Source organism: Protopterus annectens, chromosome 9.part0 (genome assembly GCF_019279795.1).
Source record: "Protopterus annectens isolate FY-2018-M chromosome 9.part0, PAN1.0, whole genome shotgun sequence".
In the NCBI taxonomy this organism is placed as follows: domain Eukaryota; kingdom Metazoa; phylum Chordata; order Ceratodontiformes; family Protopteridae; genus Protopterus; species Protopterus annectens.
In genome coordinates this window covers 1,739,166,380-1,739,185,705 of record NC_056743.1, presented here as the reverse complement: position 1 = coordinate 1,739,185,705, position 19,326 = coordinate 1,739,166,380, and the positions used below count along the sequence as shown (strand labels likewise).

General features: G+C 44.5%; 1 protein-coding gene across 1 annotated transcript in view; it reads right to left on the bottom strand.

Annotated features, from left to right (window-relative positions):
• Positions 1-19,326, bottom strand: part of DNM2 (dynamin 2) — a 1,995,561-nt gene that overhangs the window by 1,725,864 nt on the left and 250,371 nt on the right. The window contains exon 4 of the mRNA XM_044082335.1: positions 17,992-18,090. Coding sequence (XP_043938270.1) covers positions 17,992-18,090 — 99 coding nt within the window. The remainder of the gene's footprint in view (positions 1-17,991; positions 18,091-19,326) is intronic.

Genomic DNA, 19,326 nt, shown 5'->3' with positions numbered 1-19,326 from the left:
AATACATACATATACACAAGGAGCGTAACTCAAACCAGTAGCACTACAGAGAGAGACCAGCAGCGGGAGATAGAGACCAGACCTCTAAACTGGACGTTCTTCCTGACCTGAGGGTGGGAGGGTGGGAATGTAAGAACAAAGGCGAGATGAACACTCCACATGGAACGTTATGGTAAGAACATAACTTCTTTATGTGAGAGTGTTCAATCTCGCCATTTGTTCTTACACATGGGTAGCGTCCCTAGCTCCATGACCCCGAGAGACTCACGGAAGAACGTTCCTGAGCACAGTGGAACCAAAGGTTGCTCTGTCCCTGGAAATTCTATCCACTTTATAATGAGTGATGAACGTATGTGGTTTAGACCAAGTGGCGGCCGCACAAATAGTGTCCAAAGGTAGGCGGGCCGCATGAGCCAAAGATGTAGAAACTGATCTAGTAGAATGTCCTTTTGGTTTGTTGGGCAAAGTCTGACTAGAAGCAGCATAAACGAAGGTAATACAATCAGTCAGCCATTTGGAGAGAGTACGCTTCGTCACTGCCATGCCCTTTTTGTTGTCCGCAAAGGCTATAAAGAGCTGGTCTGCTTTCCTATGACCTTTCGTTCTATCTAGATAGAATCTTGTCTATGAACATCCAACTTGTGCAACATATACTCCAGCTTATTGGAATGATTTTTGAAAAATGTGGGAAGCTCAATGGATTGATTAATGTTGTTAACTGAACAAACCTTGGGGAGGAACGAAGGGTTGGTGCGTAAAGATATCCTGTCCGGATGAAATATTAAATATGTCTGTTTAATGGAAAGAGCCTGAAGTTCCGACACTCGTCTGGCTGAAGTGATAGCTACCAGAAAGAGAGTTTTCCAGGACAAGAACTTTAAGGAACAGGAAGAAGCTGGTTCAAAAGGTGGTAACATTAGCTGGGATAAAAGGAGGTTTAGATTCCACGGAGCTGTAGGAAAACTGACTGGTGGTCTAAGATGAAAGGATCCTTTCAAAAAGGCTTTACAAAGCCTATGAGCCATAATAGGTGCTCCATTCTCTCCTACATGAAAGTTGGAAATAGCAGCCAACTGAACCCTTAAGGTGGCAGTAGAGGCTCCCTGGTGAAACAGCATGGCTAGGAACTCTAAAACTTTGTTTAGTGGAGCTATTAAGGGATCTAAATGCTGTGCAATAGCCCAGTATACAAAACGTTTACACTTACTAGTGTAAATTTTTGTAGTGGAAGCCTTATGAGAGGCTACCAGAATGTCTTGAACCGCCGGAGAAAGAAGATCAGACCTGGCTAAGAAGGGAAGTGGAGCAGCCAAGCTGCTAATCTGAGGGACAGGAGCGACGGGTGGGGAGCTCCTGACGAATGGGTTAGTAGGTCTGGCACCGGGTCCAGAACCCAGGGCTCCTGTATTTGGTGTGCTTGAAGAAAGGGGAACCAAATCTGACGAGGCCAGAATGGGGCAATGAGAATTACTGTCCTTTCTAGATCCTTGGCTTTCTGGAGAAATCTCGGTATCAGAGGTATAGGAGGAAAAGCGTACAGGAGACCCGGGGGCCAATCATGAATCAGAGCATCCCTGGGGACATCCCCTGGAGGGGGTAACAGGGCAAAGTAGCTTCTGCATTTGGCGTTCATTGGAGACACAAACAGATCGCAGCAAGGCTGGCCCCACTTGCGGAATATCATTTCCGCTATTGTCTGGTTGAGGGACCACTCGTGAGGTAACAGGATGGCTCTGCTCAACCTGTCCGCTATAACGTTGGATAACCCCGGGATGTGCGTTGCTATCAGAAAGCGACCTGTGGACTCTGCCCATTGCCAAATTCTCATGGCCTCTCTGCACAACTGGTAAGACTTGGTCCCTCCTTGTTTGTTTATGTACCAAACTACGGACATGTTGTCCGTTTGAACTGCAATAGTCCCTAGAGGTAGAAGGGAGGAAAAATGTTGCAACACCAGAAACACTGCCCTCATCTCCAGGACATTGATGTGCAGGTTGTACTCTAGAGTGGTCCATTCACCTTGGACTGTCTGTCCCTGAAAGATGCCCCCCCACCCTATCAGGGAAGCGTCCGTGGTCACTGTGGCTATTGGTGTGGGTAACACAAATGGTCGGCCGCCAATGAGATTGCGATTCTGTAACAACCAAGATAGGTGTGCTTTGCAGGTGTTTGTAATGTGAATTTCGTGTGTCAGCGGTAACTGTTGGAACGACCATTGTGCGAATAGCAGCCATTGGAGAACTCTCATGTGTAGTCTTCCCATGGGAACTGCAATGAGGGAAGCTGACATGAGTCCCAAGACTTTCAGAACTAGTTTGGCTGGGGATTTTTTGGACAACAGAAGAAGAGATATGTGTTTTTGTAGGGAAGTTATTCTTGCGGAGGGAAGTCTTAGAAGCAAGGAACGGGTATCCAAATCTGCCCCTATAAATGAAATATGCTGTGATGGCTGTAAGGCAGATTTTTCTAAATTTATCGAAATCCCTAGGTGAACACAAAGGCTGAGTGTGTAGTCCCTGGCCTGTATCAGTCGACGCTCGGTGGTGGCAGTGAGGAGCCAGTCGTCCAGATATGGAAACACCTGGAATCCTAGGCGTCTCAAGTGAGACGCTACCACTGCCATGCATTTGGTGAAAACCCTGGGGGCTGAGGTTAGACCAAAGGGCAGGGCCCGAAACTGAAAGTGGCTGGCTCCCAGCCGGAAGCGCAGGTGATCTCTGGACGCTCTGGCCATTTTGATGTGGTAGTATGCGTCCTTGAGATCTATTGAGCACATCCAATCGTCCTTCTGTAAGAACGGAAGGATTGATTGAAGCGTGACCATCCGGAACTTTTCTTTCTTCACATAGGTATTGAGATTGCTTAGGTCCAGAATTGGCCTCCAGTCCCCTGTCTTTTCTGGAACTAAAAAGAACCTTGAGTAAGTTCCGGATCCTCTTTGGTCCGCCGGGACTGGTTGGATGACTCTTTTCTAGCGGCTTTGAAATTTCTATAGCTGCAGGTTCTCGCAGATGGGGCGGTACATCTGGGAATCTTTTCTGTGGTAAGGGGGGAAGTAGAAATGGGATTTTGTAACCTCTGGTAATAATGCTTTTTACCCAATTGTCTGAAGTAAGACTTTGCCAGGCCTGAGGGTATAAAGCTAAGCGACCCCCGACTGCCTCCAGAGCAGGACAGTCGGGCCTCCTCTCAGGAGTGCAGCAAAGGCTTCCCAGGGATAGTATCCCTGTCGCCTTGGTTCTGCGGACCCCCTTTGCCGCCAGGGCGACGTCTTCCACTTCTGCCCCCCCCTCTGCCTCTGTAGGGGGCATCACCCTGTGTGCTCAGGAAAGAACCCTGGGGTTTACTTTCCCACCTCGTTGCCCTTTGGGGTACGGTCTGGATGGGGTGGAAAAACGGACTCCGACAGCAGACAGAGTCTTTCCCTCTTGCTCACACCGGGTCAGGGTCTCCTTTACTTTGGGGCCAAAAAGAGTGGCACCATCAAAGGGGGCGTTAGTAAAGGAAGCCTTGAAGGCTTCCGCAAAGGAGCATAGGCACATCCAGGATTGTCTACGAAGAGCAATCGCTGAAGCTGCAGCCCTACTCGATCCTTCGGCTGCATACGAGATGAGCCTCATGGACGAGTTTACAATAGATGTAAGGGTATTGAGCTGTGCTGTAACCTTATCCGAGACAGCAGCATCTGTAGTACCCTGGAGGGTATCTCCCAACTCTTTGACTAGATCCCTCTGTAAGCGTGTGAAATGTGTCAAATAGTTCAGCGATCGCATGGAAAAAGTCGCTGAACTGAAAATGCGCTTCCCATATCTGTCCATGGTCCTAGAATCTCTGTTAGGAGGATGGACAGACAAGGAAGATTCGGACATCTCCTTTTTCGTGGCAGCTGCCACCACCATAGCGTCCACTGGAACTCCCTTATCCTGAGGGGCCGTAATATATTTATTAGGCTTTCTGGTAACTGGCTCCACTGTGTCAGGTGTCTCCCATGCCCTTCGAGCAATTAATTCCATTAACTCGTCGAAGGGCGGAGTGACCCAGGAGGAAGAAGGGCGAGCACCGAATGCCTTCAGCAAAACTGACATCCTCAGAAGGGGGTAGGGCTTGCCAATCACCTCTCTGTTTTAGGATCTCCAGGATGTCAGAGAAGGAGACATCCTCAGAGGGTGATTTTGGGGACCCTTCTGACTCATCTAAGTCCGTGTCTGATGTTAAGGACTCTTGTGGAGAATCCAAGTGCCTCCTCTTGCACAATTTTTACAATCTTTTCCTCGGGACGTCATCGGGGGGGGCATCCGATGAAGCCTCGGAGGAAGAGGGGGCTCCCTCTGGGAGCGGCTGAGACACTGGTGCTCGACGCTTTTGAGTAGCCGTGGGTGCAGAAGAGGACAACGGGCCTTTAAGGGAGGGAGACGTTGCTTCTGCTGAAGTAGTTGTCTGGGAAGACAATACCTTCCTCATAAGGTCGAAGGCCCCCGGACCCAGAGCCGAGGAATCCCCCGGTTCCGAAGAACGCGGAGGAATCTCCGACGCGGAAGCCAAGGGCACCGACCCCGAGGACGGAGCCGAGGTGATCCGTGCCGAGGCGCCGAGAGGGAGAGTCGGCACCGAAACATCGGTTCGGCTCTTGGTCCCGGAACCAAGGATAGAAAGTCGGCTCCGCGAGTCCGGTAGTGGTTCTGACAGAGTCGAGGTCAACGGTGCTGACCGAGAAAGAGACGGTTCCGGCACCAAGGGCTCCACTATCAGCAGATCAATGTCTTCTGGCTCCGAGGGCTGAGTAGGCCTCGGAGGAGGACCAGATGGAGACAAGGGAAGGCCTTCGAGTCTCAACACCAACTGAGAGGAGACTGCAATGAGTTTGGACAGGGCCGTGTTGTCCATCAGCTTCTGCACCACACGATCTACGTCGGTGTCGGAGAGGGGCCTGGAAGACCGTGTTGAAGGAATCGAGGACGGTGCTGACCTCAAAAGAGCAGGAGGTGGCAGTTCCGTCACCGGTTCCAAGACCCGAGGCTCGGTGACAGACAATAGCTCGATACTCGGTCCCGAGGTCTGTGGAACCGGTGAACGAACTTTAAAAGAAGTACTTGGAGCCGATGACTTGGGCTCCGAAGTCCTCGATTCCTTCGAGGATTTGGAAGTCTGGTCTGACTTATCTAAAGCCTCCTGGAAGGCAGGCTTTAAAAGACCTCTGTCCATAAGCTTCCTGCGCCTATCTGTCATGACCCTTCCACTAAAGGAATGACATATGGAGCAGTCCTCTTGAAGATGGAGAGGGCCAAGACAGTAGACACAGGAGCTATGGTTGTCGGTGACAGACATCTTCTGTCCACACTGACATCTTTTAAAGCCTGACTTAACCTTTTCTGACATAATCAGAGTCGAAAACTTGTCAAACACAGTCAAAATATAAGTAATCACTACACTTAAACTTAGCCAAAGGGCCGAGAAGCGATGATATTAGGTAGTATTAATATCCAAGTCAAATCTGGTATTTAGTAGGTGGGGTAGGCCTTAGGAATCCTAACTAATTATAAATGCCATAAAACACTATAAATTAGTAGACGGAACCACCAGACCATACACACACACTATACAAGTCCAAAATTTCTAAGAATTTAGAAGAAAATCCTATTAGAAAAAAGCTATATCTTATCTGTTAGTTGGCTCAGAGCTCTTCAACGATGCGATCAGTTGCAGCGGCAAACTAGATCTGAGGTAAAGACAGAGGGAATTGTGGGAGATAGGTTGGTCTCGAGCTTCTTCTGGATGCAGAGCTTTGCTAAGCGGCCGACTCGGAGCCGAGGATCGGCTCCGACACCCATGTGTAAGAACAAACGGCGAGATTGAACACTCTCACATCCAGTATTAAAAATTAACTCCACACACTTCACATTAAACTGCCATGATATGACATGTTTAATAACAATTCAAACTATATTTTCTAGTAAGAGAGACTAAAATCTCTCTAGTACATTCAAGTAACTTAATTTGTTGTAAAACTATGATCTGATGTTAAAAACAAATTGAGTAAGATACATATAGTAGAAAATTCACAAGTGCTGAAAAAAATCCAAGTTCTGCAACATTTTCCAATCAAAAGATGAAAACAAATCAAGTATCAACAGTAAAAACTGGCCTTTAGTATCCAACTGCACACGCGAGCAAACAGACACACACAGACACACACAGACACACAGACACACACAGACACACACAGACACACACAGACACACACAGACACACACAGACACACACAGACACACACAGACACACACAGACACACACAGACACACACAGACACACACAGACACACACAGACACACACAGACACACACAGACACTGCATCTCTGAGAGAAATGCTGAACATTTCCTCAGAAACAGTAAAAACAAACGTTTGTCAAAGATAGAACTGTCAGTCTGCCCCCGAGTGTCTCCAGAGCAAGACAGTCGGACAGCACTTCAGGAGCGCTGGTAGGGTCGGTCAAAGAAGGGTTCTCTACAGCCCTAGTTATGTGGACCCCTGCTCCCTCTAGGGAAGCACCTGCCATATGATGGGGGAAGAAAATTTAATCCCTATGGCAGATAAGATCTTTCTCTCTTGGTTGCTGTGGGTTAAGGGTTTCTTTAACGGATGGTCCAAAAAAGGAGGAACCGTAAAAGGGGCCATTTATGAATGATGCCTTAAAGGGGTCTGCAAACCCACAAAGCCTCATCCAGGCATGTCTCCGCAAGGCTATGCCTGAAGCGGCTACTCGAGAGGTTCCTTCCACAGAGTGAGAAATTAACCTCATCAAGGAATTAGACATCAATGACATAGTGGCCAATTGGGGAGATACGTTTTTGAGGTCCTCCTCTGACAAGGACTCTGCCAGAGTGTTGGTGAGTTCCTTGGCCAAATCCACCTGGAGAAGCAAGAAGTGTACCAAATAATTTAATGCCATCAATGTAAAAGTAGCCAAGGCATGCATGTGCTTCCCGTGCCTGTCCAAAGCCACAGACTATTCAGGGGATGAACAGTAGAGCTCTGTTCAGCTAGCTCCTCCTTAGTGGCTGCCGACACTACAATGGCATGAACCGTGACACTTTTACTCCAGTATGGCCAATCACTAGGGGGACTAAGATATTTGTCTGTGCGCTTGGGAATAGGGTCCATGGTGTCTGGCTCCTTCCATGCCCAACAGTTGATCAGATTAATGAGCTTGTCTGCCATTGGGGTTACCCGTGAGGTAGATGGGCCCTTCCCAAAGGCCTGCAGAAACACCGACTTCTCGGAAGAAGGGGTTGAAATGACCAGCCACCCTTTTGTTTCATTTCAGTATTTCCAAAATATCTCAAAGAGATGTTGGGTGGATATTGGAGGGACCCTTCCCCTTTACAGAAGTCAGTGTCCTCCTGTACCAAAATTACCGCTTTTGTGTGTCCTCCTTCCTCTTTCCAGGTATGCCAAGTATATATGCTATAACAAAGCTGAGGTTAAGCAATTTGGGTGGGGGGGTCCACAGGGGGACATATGGCACTACTTAATAGTTATCCGTGTAAATTATCAGGACACACAAAAGCGGTAATTTTGGTACAGGAGAGCACTTCCAGTTAAGTGTTCCTTTGTGATATTTGGAGCTATAAGGATTTGGGAATTAAAAGTCATTTCAGGGTACAATTTGCATTAAATTTGTCTAATAGTATATTTGTTATATGAACTGGGCCTGAGTTTATGGTGCAATTAATTTAGGATACGTTGAGAACACTGTTTGGGTGTTGCTTCCTAATTTCCTAATGCAACTACAGAAGGACGTACAATTATCCTTGGCTTCAGAAACAAATTTAAGTTCATGATTTGCCTTAAGGCCCTGATAGCAGCTACTTGAAACTTACCAATATTTTTGATAAAGTTTTAGATCCATTAAATGAATAAAAAATGTTTTCTCTCTTGTGATGGTGGGCCATCAAGAAAGTTTGTTTTTAAACTTCCCATTACATTCTGCTCCATAGGACAGGCAGGATTGCTTGAAATAAAAATTAAATACGGGGATCCAACAAAACCAAAAACCTTTAGGACCTTTATTCCAAGGCTAACTTTTCTACTAAGTGATTCCTTGGCTACATTCCAAGCACCCTCAAACCCAGTAAAATATCATAGCACATAGTGAAGTATTTACAAATTCTCTGTACAGCCATATTGATATCTGTATACAACAAGCTGTGCCCACTCCTATTAAAAATAAGATGAACTCAAAAGAAAAGGAATCACAGTATCAATTGATTATACAACAAAAGAAAAAAATCTTGGCCAAGCGCAGAAGGAGCAAAGCCCTACACACTAAAAGCACCTTGACCAATCTAAACGGGCAGCTAAGAGGGTTAATAATTCAAAGTTTAAATTTGCAGAAAAATAGCTTCTCAGGCAAAGAACAACCACAAAGGTTTCTACAGCTATGTCCATAACCTCAGGTGAAATATGCAACAATGAGAAGAACTTACTGTAAATAGCATCACTCACACAGAGTTAGAGGTCACTGACAACCATTTGGCTGACAGGTTAATTTATAATTTCTCCCCTCATTACCACTAAATACCAAATACCACACTCTCCCCCAACCACTATTAGGAAACAGGTCATCAAATGCACTTTCCAAGTTCAAAAACACTGCATTGATGAGCCCAGATAACATCTCAGGATGCTTAATAAATAGTATGAAACATGACCTCTACGGCTCACCTAAATCACTTTTCAACTGGAACCTACAGTCAGGTTTTGTGCCCAAGGAATGGAAGACAGCGTCAATCATTCCTCTGTACAAAGGAGGTCCAACTAGTGATCCGGGTAGCTACAGACCCATAAGTCTGACCAGCCTTATATGTTAGGCCATGGAACGAATCATGGACATGATAAATGTAGGAATTTCATACCCATTAAATTTGGTGGACCTTTTTTGAGAGGGCCACCAAAGCAGTGGACGAAGCAAGACTGTGCACAAAGCTTACCTTGATCTGGCCAAGGCTTTTGATACAATACCCCACTTGGGCATTATAGACAAGCTCACTAACTTGGGTATAAACTCTTATCACCCACTGGATAGCCAACTGGATCACTGACAGGACCAATGAGGTCAAAATGGGTGAGGCCACCTTCACTAAGAGGCCTTTCACTACCAGAGTCCCCCAGGGCTCAGTACTGGGCCCGCTCCTTTTTGGCATTTATTTCTCTGAAATGGAAACAAATGCTGAAGTTTTATGGCTGACTAAATTTGCAGATGACTACAAGCTGAGGGTCATCACAGACTGCCCTGCAGACACTTGCATTCTTCAAGAAGGCCCATCTCCGACTAACAAATGGTGCCAAAACCATAGCCTTAAACTCAATGCTAAGAAATGCATAACTTTACCCTTTGGGAAGTCAGCCATCCTGGCTAATTACCATGTTGATAATACATAACAAAAAGTCAACCCAGTGGTCAGGGATCTGGGTATGCAGTAAACAATACCCTTATCTTTGACCACCATGTGGCCACAGTGGTGAGGAAATCATTTTATGTTGAGCAACTTATAAGGGCATGGCATCTAGGTCCAAAGAGGTCTTTATCCCATGGTATGCTACTCTTAGTAAACCAGAGTACAATGTCCCTCCAGTATGTACATGACCAGGCACATGCACAGCAACTAGAGAGACCTCAGAGGTTCCTTACAAAACGGATACAAGGAATAACAAACCTGTTTTACGCAGAGCACCTTGAAGCCCTTTCTCTCTACTCAGTCTCCTACAGATTGCTGAGAAGACATCTATGCCTGACTTACAAGGCATTCACAAACCACATAATTATGAATCTCCTGCATATTTGTAAGTCAAGCAGTACCATAAATACAAAGTCTAGGGCCTTGAATTTTGTCTGTGACTTAAACAGAACCTGCTGGACAGACAGATATGCAACCCAAACACTGCCTCTCCTATGGAACAGGATCCCCATCCATGTGGAGCTGAGCTCATCCGGGGCCTGAAGTAAAAGGCTGCGTCGGCCTAGTACATTCCATCAAAATATCCGTAGCGGTCTCAGGTTCCTGAACTGCGGTAGTCAGAGGCTGCGTCGGAGCCTCACTGATAACCGGAGAACCGGAGACCGGATCAACAGAGGCCTCGGAATCGGGCTTAGGCCTGGGCTGTCGATCCTTATCCCTGCGCTTTTTGTGCACGCCGGTAGTCGGTAGCTCAGACGGCATGTTATAATTAAACTTTCTGCCAAAAAAGTGTTGTGCGAAATCACATCATCTTTTAATAGTACGTCTATTAAATCTAGCACAAAAACGACAAGAAGTGACGTTGTGATCAGGGCCTAGGCAAGGTATGCAATAAGAATGAAAATCCTTATGAGGTATTTGCTTCCCACAAGAAATACAATTGTTAACTTTTTCTGACATCGGTCTGAGGCAAGAAAAGTTTCCCCAACGGGGTACTTAGCTTTATAGAAGACTTCGGTCTGAAATTCGAATTCGAAAATCTCAGGAGTTGGCCGACCGGCACTTGCGAACTGCTTCTGCTTCGGGCACCGCGCGGCAAGAAAGTCTGAAGAAAATGGCGTCGGTTGCAATATATGTACCCCTGGCGCACTGACGTCAGGCATGAGGCGACAGCAACCGATGTCAGACCAAGACTTTGGAAATCCGGCCGACTGCGGGACCGCCTGACGACAGGATAACCCAAGTGTGATGACTGCAGCAGGGTAACGCGATGAACATCAGGATCCCCATCCATGTGGAGCTGAGCTCATCTATTATACAGCTTAAGTGCAACCCAGACCAGTGAATGGGGAACAGTAAATTTACACCAGGCCTGACATCCATGTACCTTATGGATAGAGGTTGCTTATAAATGCCTGGCCATTAATGTCCTACTTGGGATACAGGATATCCTTACTTGTTCTTTTGGGAAAACTTAGCTAGGCTTAGAAAGGACCCCTGGGTAGTTACCCTAGTAAAAATCTATGAATCGGATATCCTTAAACTCAGAAATAACTTCATGGATTTAAAAGATTTTGAGAGAGGGGGTTACAAGCTTATGGTTAGACTTAATCAGAGATGAAGATACTAGAGGGATGGTACATGCTATATTAGTTAGGACTAGGTTAAAAATATTATGTCCTCTGCCTGGTTTGTTAAAGTGCAGTTGTATACACTTACCATAAATGCAGATGTTAGAGTGTATTCACTGTTGCAGTCATTACATTTGGGTCATCTGCTTGCAGGTAGACGTCAGTTGGCCTGATTAACAAAAGTCTTGGGTCCTGCATCTGTTGCTGACTCTTCTTCCATGACGTCAGGTCGTCAGGGGTATAAAACATGCAGCCAACGCCATTACATCAGTTTTTCTTGCCCCAGATGTCAGCTGCCCCCCTAATGGGAAGCAATTAAATATAAAAGTACAATGATATACCTCAAACAAAAAAGCAAATCCACTGAAAAGCTTTTAAGCACAGTAAGGGAAAGTAGAGGTATAACCAAAAGAAGTTAGGGGGCTGGAAAGAGGGAGTGTAACAGGACTGCAACAGTGAATACACTCGAACATCTACATTTATGGTAAGTGCACACAACTGTACTATGTTTTTCGTGTTTCCCTGTTGCAGTCATTACATTTGGGTAGATTCCCAAAGCTATGATTGGGAGGGGGAATTTAAACAGTATTAGGACCAGCTATAAGACCCTGCAAGACTGCAGTGGCAAAGCCAGCTCTGGATTTAGAGAAAATTGGCAAATGATAATGCTTGGTGAAAGTATGTACAGAACTCCAGGTAGCAGCTTCTAGGATGTCCCTGGTAGGGACGCCTCAGAGAAAGGCTGTAGAAATAGATGCAGTCCTGGTGGAGTGAGGTCTGATACCCTGGGGAATAGGTTTTCCATGCTGCTTATAGCAGAAATTAATGCAATAGCCTATCCATTTAGAAATGGTTTGCTTTGAAATAGCCTTCCCCTCTGCCCTTGCAGCAAATGCCACCAGCAGTTGTTCAGATTTCCTTTGAGGTTTAGTCCTGTCCAAGTAGAATCAAAGTTGTCTGTGCACATCTAATGAATGCAGTATCCATTCCCCTTTGTTCTGCGGATTGGGAAAGAAGGTTGGCAAATTAATGGACTGATTAAGAGCCACACTGGATACCACCTTGGGCATGAAGGATGGATTGGTACTGAGGGACACCTTGTCCGCATGAAAGATGATGAAAGGCTCCACTGCCATAAGGGCCTGTAATTCAGATACCCTTCTAGCTGAAGTGATTGCTAAAAGAAAAGCTGTTTTCCAAGAAATAAATTTTAAGTCCGCAGTAGCAGCTGGCTCGAAAGGAGGTAGAGTGAGTTTCTCCAAAACAAAGTTAAGGTCCCAGGCAGGGGTTGGAGCTCTCCTGGGTGGTCTCAAATTTTTGGCACCTCTGAGGAACTGCTTGAGCAGTGGATGAGAGAAGAGGGGAGGTTCTGTGTTATAATGAGCTGAAATGGCTGAGGCGTGGATTTTAATGGAGGAAAAAGACAGGCCCTTGTGAAGCATCTCAGTTAAGTATTGTAAAATCTGAGGTAAATTGGGCGCTGCTTTGCTCATCCCTTGAGATTAGTTCCAGGCACAGAATCTTTTCGTTTTTCAGCATAAGATTTTCTAGTACTAGGCCTCCTTGCCTCTAAAATGATATCCATCACAGGTTTACTGAGGGATGGTAAAGGAGAGATTAGGTAATTAGCCAGGCTGAAAGGTTCAGTGTTAGAAGCTGAGGGTGCAGAATTTGGTTCTCCTGCTGGGACAACAGGGAAGGAGTCTGAGGCAGGTGCCATGGGGGTAACCATGACACAGTGCACAGGAGGGGGTACCAGTGTTGGCTTGGCCAGACTGGAGCAATCAAAATCATCCTTGGTTTGTCCTGTTTGACTTTTAGTAGTACTTTGGAGAGCAGAGGCAGAGGGGGAAGGCATAAACTGATAGGTTTTTCCAGCTGAAGGACAGAGCATCCACTTTCCAGGCTTGCTTGTGGGAAGTCCTTGTGCAAAATTTGTCCAATTGGTAGTTCTGGGGAGAGGCAAATAGGTCTATATCTGGGCTCCCCCATTTGCTTGTCAACATGTTGAAAATCCTTGGTTCCAATTTCCACTCGTGTGGATCCATCAGGTTTCTGCTTAGTCCGTCTGCCAGTGTATTTAATTTTCCTGGCAGGAACTGAGCTTGTAGGTGAACTTGGTAGCTCAAGGCTGTGTTCCACAATGCTATGGCTAGTCTGCAGAGGGGGTAAGAATGTGTACCCCCCTGCTTGTTTATGTACCACATAACAGTGGTGTTGTCCGTCTTTACCATTAGTTGTCCTGGAAGAATGTGGTCCTTGAAGGCTGTCAGAGCATTCTGTACAGCTAACATTTCTGTTTGATTGATATGCACGTGCATTTGACTTGGGTTCCATTTGCCCTGAATGCACTTCCCTGCCAGGTGAGCACGCCATGCAAAGTCTGATGAGTCTGTTGTTAGGGTTTGGCAGCAGGGGGTGGTGTGAAAGGTAGTCCCTTGTTTTGGTGGCAGGCTGCTGCCCACCAAAGGAACTCTAGGCATAGGCAAGGTATGATAGATACCAATGCTTCTAGATCCTGGGAATGTTGACACCATAGGCTTTTTACATACCACTGTAGTTTCCTCATATGCAGTCTTGCGTATGGAATAATGGAAGAATGCAGGAGGCCATGAACCCCAAGGCTTGCAGTATTTGTCTTGCAGATAGCAGGGTTTTTGTGGCCATTTGTTTAAAGTAAGTTGTCAAATGAACTTGTTTCTCTGGCGTGAGGTAAGCCATCTGGGAAGTTGTATTCAAGCTTGCTCCCAGGAATATAATTTGTTGACAGGGTACCAGGTCAGATTTCTTTTCATTTATGGTGTACCCCAGACAGGTTAGAACCCTTTGTACAAAGGCCAGATGATTCAAAAGTAAGTCCTGGCTTTCTGCCTGAATTAGACAATTGTCGAAGTATGGGTATATTTGAATATTTCTTTGCCTGCAAAATGCAATAACTGGAGCTAGGCATTTTGTGCATACCCTGGGCGAAGTAGATAAGCCAAAGGGCACTACAAAGAATTGATAGTGTGTGTAGCCTGCTTTGAAGTGAAGGTAACTTCTGCAAGATTCCCTGACTGGGATGTGCAGGTATGCTTCTTTTAAATCTACTGTTGCCAACCAGGCATTTTTACCTAGCATAGGAAGCAACTGGTGAAGAGTCAGCATCTTGAATTTTGGAATCTCTAAAAAGGTGTTTAGAGTAGACAGGTCCAGGATAGGACACCATGAATGGTCTCTTCTGGGTACCAGGAAAAGTCTTGAGTAGAAACCTTGTCCCTTTTCCTCTTCTGGTACCAAATGAATAGCCTCCATGCGTAAGAGAGAAAGTACTTGGTTTTGGGCCTCTGCCCACTGATTTGGGGGTAGGTCCGGCCACCCGTTTGGTGTTGGCAACATGTGGAAGTGAAATCTGTATCCCTGGGACACTATATTTAAAACCCATTTGTCCTGGGTAATGAGCTCCCAGTTCTTTGCATGAAGAGCAATCTTTCCCCCAAAGGGGCAGTCAGTTGATAAGTGCTTGGAAATTTTAAAAGAAAGTCATTGTGACAGTTTTCTATAGGGGGGAGGTCTTATTACTCCCAGATTTGGAAGTGGAGGCCCCCCACTGCTTAGTCCTGTGTGTCCCCTGGGACTGAAACTTGGGGTTTCTGCTGTGTCTGGGTTTGGCTTGAGAAGACCTGGAAGGGGCTGGAAAGGACCAATATTTAAAGGGCCAGTGCCTACTAAATCTAGGAGGCTGAACTTGTAAGAAATCTTTAACAGTTTGCATAGATTTAGCTTCATCTTCCATCTTTTTAAAAACTTCCTCAGTCTTGTTGCCAAACAGGCAGTCCTGATTTAAGGAAGCATCCAACAATTTAGCTTTAACATGATCAGGTAAAGATTGCTCCTTAAGCCAAGCATGTCTTCTGAGCTCAGACCCAGTAACAGCAGCCCTGCAAGAGGCCTCTAAAGAATCAAAACCACATTGCAATATGTTTTCCAACCTGTTCAGCAGAATGCAGTAAATCCTGTAATTCTTTATTTTCCACACAGTCAGGAATCAACATAATTTTCTGTTTAAGCAATCTAATAAGATGCTGCTGATACTTTAACATATGAAACTGGCAGTTTAAAGTCCTAATGGCCAAGGTTGCAGAAGTGTAAGCCTTCTTGCCCCATCTATCCAGTGCCCTGGAGTCACTATCAGAGGGGGTAGGATTTTTAGCAGTAGAAGCCTTAATGCCCTTGGGCCCCTGTGAAATAGTCTCTGAATCTGCAATAGGATTTTTTGAAAAGGAACTTGTAGGACTCGGGGGACCCTGTAGTATCGGTCAGGTTTTCTAGGAGCAGGAGGCAAGGAATCAGGGGCCAAACTAGATTCCGAAAAAGCATCATTCAACAATGTCTAGTACAGGAGGAAAACTAAAGGCCTATGCTGAGGCAGGAGTAAGAAATCCCTGAGCCTCGTTTTTGAATCAGAAAATTGCTGGCTTTCCCAGTGGAAATGCTCCCTTAGTATGTAAGGTTTCACAAAAAGAAAAATCTGCTGGAGGGGAAGCAGAGGGAATAGAATCCTCGGCATCAGAATCCTCATAAGTAGATCAGAGCAAATCCAGAAGATTCATAAAGAACTTCAGTTCTAGGCCTCAGAGAGGGGGTGGTTGGCTACCCCTGATTAGAATTATTAGATCTTCAGCCATTCTTATCATTTGTTTTTTTAGACATAGAGGCCTGAGCATGTGGCCTGGGTGTCATTTTTTAGTCATGGTTCATGATTTAGGCCTAAGTGAAGAAGTAGGCGTTGGTTTAATATGCAAGTCCGTAGGCCTGAATACACCCTCAGAAGCCGGTGACCTGCACAGTGGTTCTGGACCCACCCAAGGTAGAGACATCCGCGGGTTCCATAGTTGAAGCATCTCGCGGCATAACGGACTCTGAATGGGTCTCAGTACGGACTCCGAAAGGGTCTCAGTAGAGGCCTGCGAATCAGAAGTAGCAGGTATCAGGGGCTGCAAAAGCACCTCACTGAGTACCGGCAAACTGGCGACTGGCTTAGGAGAAGTGTCATCGGCAGTTTTGGACCTCGGCGGCCTCTGTCTTTATTTTTGTGTTTTTTCGGAATCCCGGTAGTCGGATGGCTAACCGACGACAGTTCTGGATAATTAAACCGAGAACTGAAATATTTAGAGGCGAAAATTTACCGACGGATAGTGCGCTGATTAAATAAAGCACAAAACCGACAGCAAGGTATGTCAAGGTCAGGGCCCTAGGCAAGGAATACAGTACAAATGAAAATCTTTATGAGGTATTTGCTTTCCACAAGTAATGCGATTATTAACTTTTACTGACGTCGGTAAGGAGCAAGAAAACGTTTCCCCAATGGGGTACTTAGCTTTAGTTTAAGACTTCGGTTATGAAACTGATTCTACTTTGGACACCGCACGGCAAGAAAGACTGATGTAATGGCATCGGCTGCATGTTTTATACCCCTGACGACCTGACATCATGGAAGAAGGGACAGCAACTGACGCAGAACCCAAGACTTAGTTAATCAGGCCGACTGAGGGTTAACTGCAAGCAGATAACCCAAATGTAATGACTGCAACAATGAAACACAAAGAACATCTACATGTTCCAGGGAGTTTTAACTTAAGTCTAAAAATACCTGGGCATAACCTGAATTTAGAGATAAAGGTGCACCAGATTACTGAAGAGTAGTTGAAATCCCCAAGTATCAAAGCTTGTCAATAAATAATTTCTCAAATACATTTAGAAATTTTATATGGTCAACAGGAAGTTGTCCCGTAGCAGACTAAGTTGACTAAGTTAAATGACTGTTTTGTGGGTCTCTAGGAATCTATCTAGAGGTAATGTGGTCCTTGTCAAATACAAGAATGCAAACACTGTTTCTGTTATGCCTGAATGCATGGCAGGCACAAAAATCTCAGTAACTATACAGACATGTACAAATTCAAGTTGCAGGAAAGCCTCAAGATCAGGCAATCTGTTAAGACTTTTGAGACAAGCCACACTGGTACTTTTCAACTTAGGGGTGTTTGACGGCTACATCTGCTACATTAGGATGTCCATTAGCTGGACTATCAGTTACTACTGCAGGTGTTAAACATTACAAATCAAGAAGAGTTCAAGTGCACCCACCACACCACAGCATTTTATACTAATAACCAGTACTTTCATGAAAGCACACAGGAGACAGTCCCAGTCTCATGGTGTAAAGGGATGAAGCCATGATTACAACTCAAGTGATTTGTTTGACTAAAAATTCAGGCACTGGAGGGAGTAGGCAGGAGAGGATGAGGTTTAGTGGCCGAGCTTTAGCTGCCCGTGCCAGCTCGCTCATCAGTGGAAGGGGGGGGGGAGGCTAGGTCCACCATGTTTACAATGTCTATTAATGGGTAGAAGCTTGCAGCTGGGAGAGCAAGGCAGGGTAGCACAATGCTAAGTTGGAATTAGACGTCTGGAATACCCACCTTCAAACCACCTACGTGGAGGTAGGGCCTTCTTTAGAATCAGCATCGGTCTCGCTTTGTAATTCCCAACTCTCATCTCACAGGGGACTGGATGCACTGATAAGGCTTCCCCAACTGGGAATGAATTGACTTTCAGGACTCTTGTCCAGTCTAGGGAATGCCTGTCTTTCACCTTTAGAGAAACAAATGTGCTACTTACTGATCAAGCCCTGTGGAGGATGGGGGAGGGATATAAGCAAAAGAAAGAAAAAAATAAAATAAACCAAGAAAACTGAACGAGGATTATGCTATAGGGCTATGAATCAAAGTTGCCTCCATTAAACTTTTCGGCACCCAGGCAGGAAGCCATTCAGGTTCAAATGACAGCAATATCAAAATTGTTGCTACATGGATTTCATTCCCATTTTTACTGAAGTTTAACAGTTACTTCCAATACAGCAATTACCTCTCCTTAAAGGTAGCAATTTGTTTTCCAATACATCTCTGGCATCAGTTCCTTCATCCATAAGATCCAACTTTGTGATCACACCAATAGTTCGTAAGCCTAATGGATAAAAAGAAACAGAAATAGCATTAAGGCTACATTCACTATAAAAACAATCTCTATATAATGCTGAAGGTGTAAACAGTGGTATAAAATTGTACAACCACTATATACACTAGAGCTTAAAAGATTTCCTCCTCACTGCAGTTATGCACTATGCAGAAAATGCAGTATGTATATGGACAAGAAGTCCCTCCAACAAGCAGTACCTTTGCTAATGGCAAGGGACATGAGGTATGTTTCAAACTAATAAAACAACAACAGCAAAGAAAAAAAAATGCTCAGAACCAAACATATATATGTAACAGAGTAAATGCTTTCATTTCTAAAACCAGTTTTTATGATTTTAGAGATGAAAGCGCTTGGTCTACTATCTATAGATGCTCCATAAAAAGAATAAATCCACGAACTTGCAAGCTAATAATGCAAACTTTTTATTCCATAAAGCTTTTAAGTCTGGATATCTAGACTTCTTCAGATGCAATTAAATATTCAAAACAGTTCAACACCAACCAATGCATATACACACCCTCACAGCCTAAACCAAAATGCCTTAAACACACATACCATGAATTATAACTACTTCTAGTTAAGTTAATTAAAACCTACTAACATATTTATTAATTTAAGTCATAAATTATATATCTATAAATATTCTACACACATTCTAAAAACTTATAAAATACTTAATATACTATACAAAAAGTATAAAAGTCAGAAACCATACCTATAAATGAGTTTCTGACTTTAATTGTGTACATACTCAAAAACCATGTAATTTAAACAAACTAAAACAGTTAAACTAATGATGCAAAACTCATACATCGCTCCTACTGGGACAGCCCTACTTAGTAAAGTATATGAACATTTGTATAGCATTAGAAACAACAAATTAGACAATGCCTTAGCTAGACATACTCACTCTTTTCCTAATCATGATTTTTATGTTTAGAGCTATAGAATGTGTAACCTCGGATGCTAGAGGTGGCCCAATACTATTGTTACTTGAAAATATGGAACTGTTTTGGCAACTACCTATGTGTGCATGTCTCTATCCAGGTCTTAATGAGATGTATTCTATCAAATGTATTTTAAAACTTAAAAGTCTTTTAAGATAATCATAGCTATATATTTTTAAAGTAGTTTTTTAAAAATCTTTTAGGGCAGAAATGTATATTATTTTACATAGCAAACATTTTGTGAATTTTATATCTTATGCATATTATATTACATTAC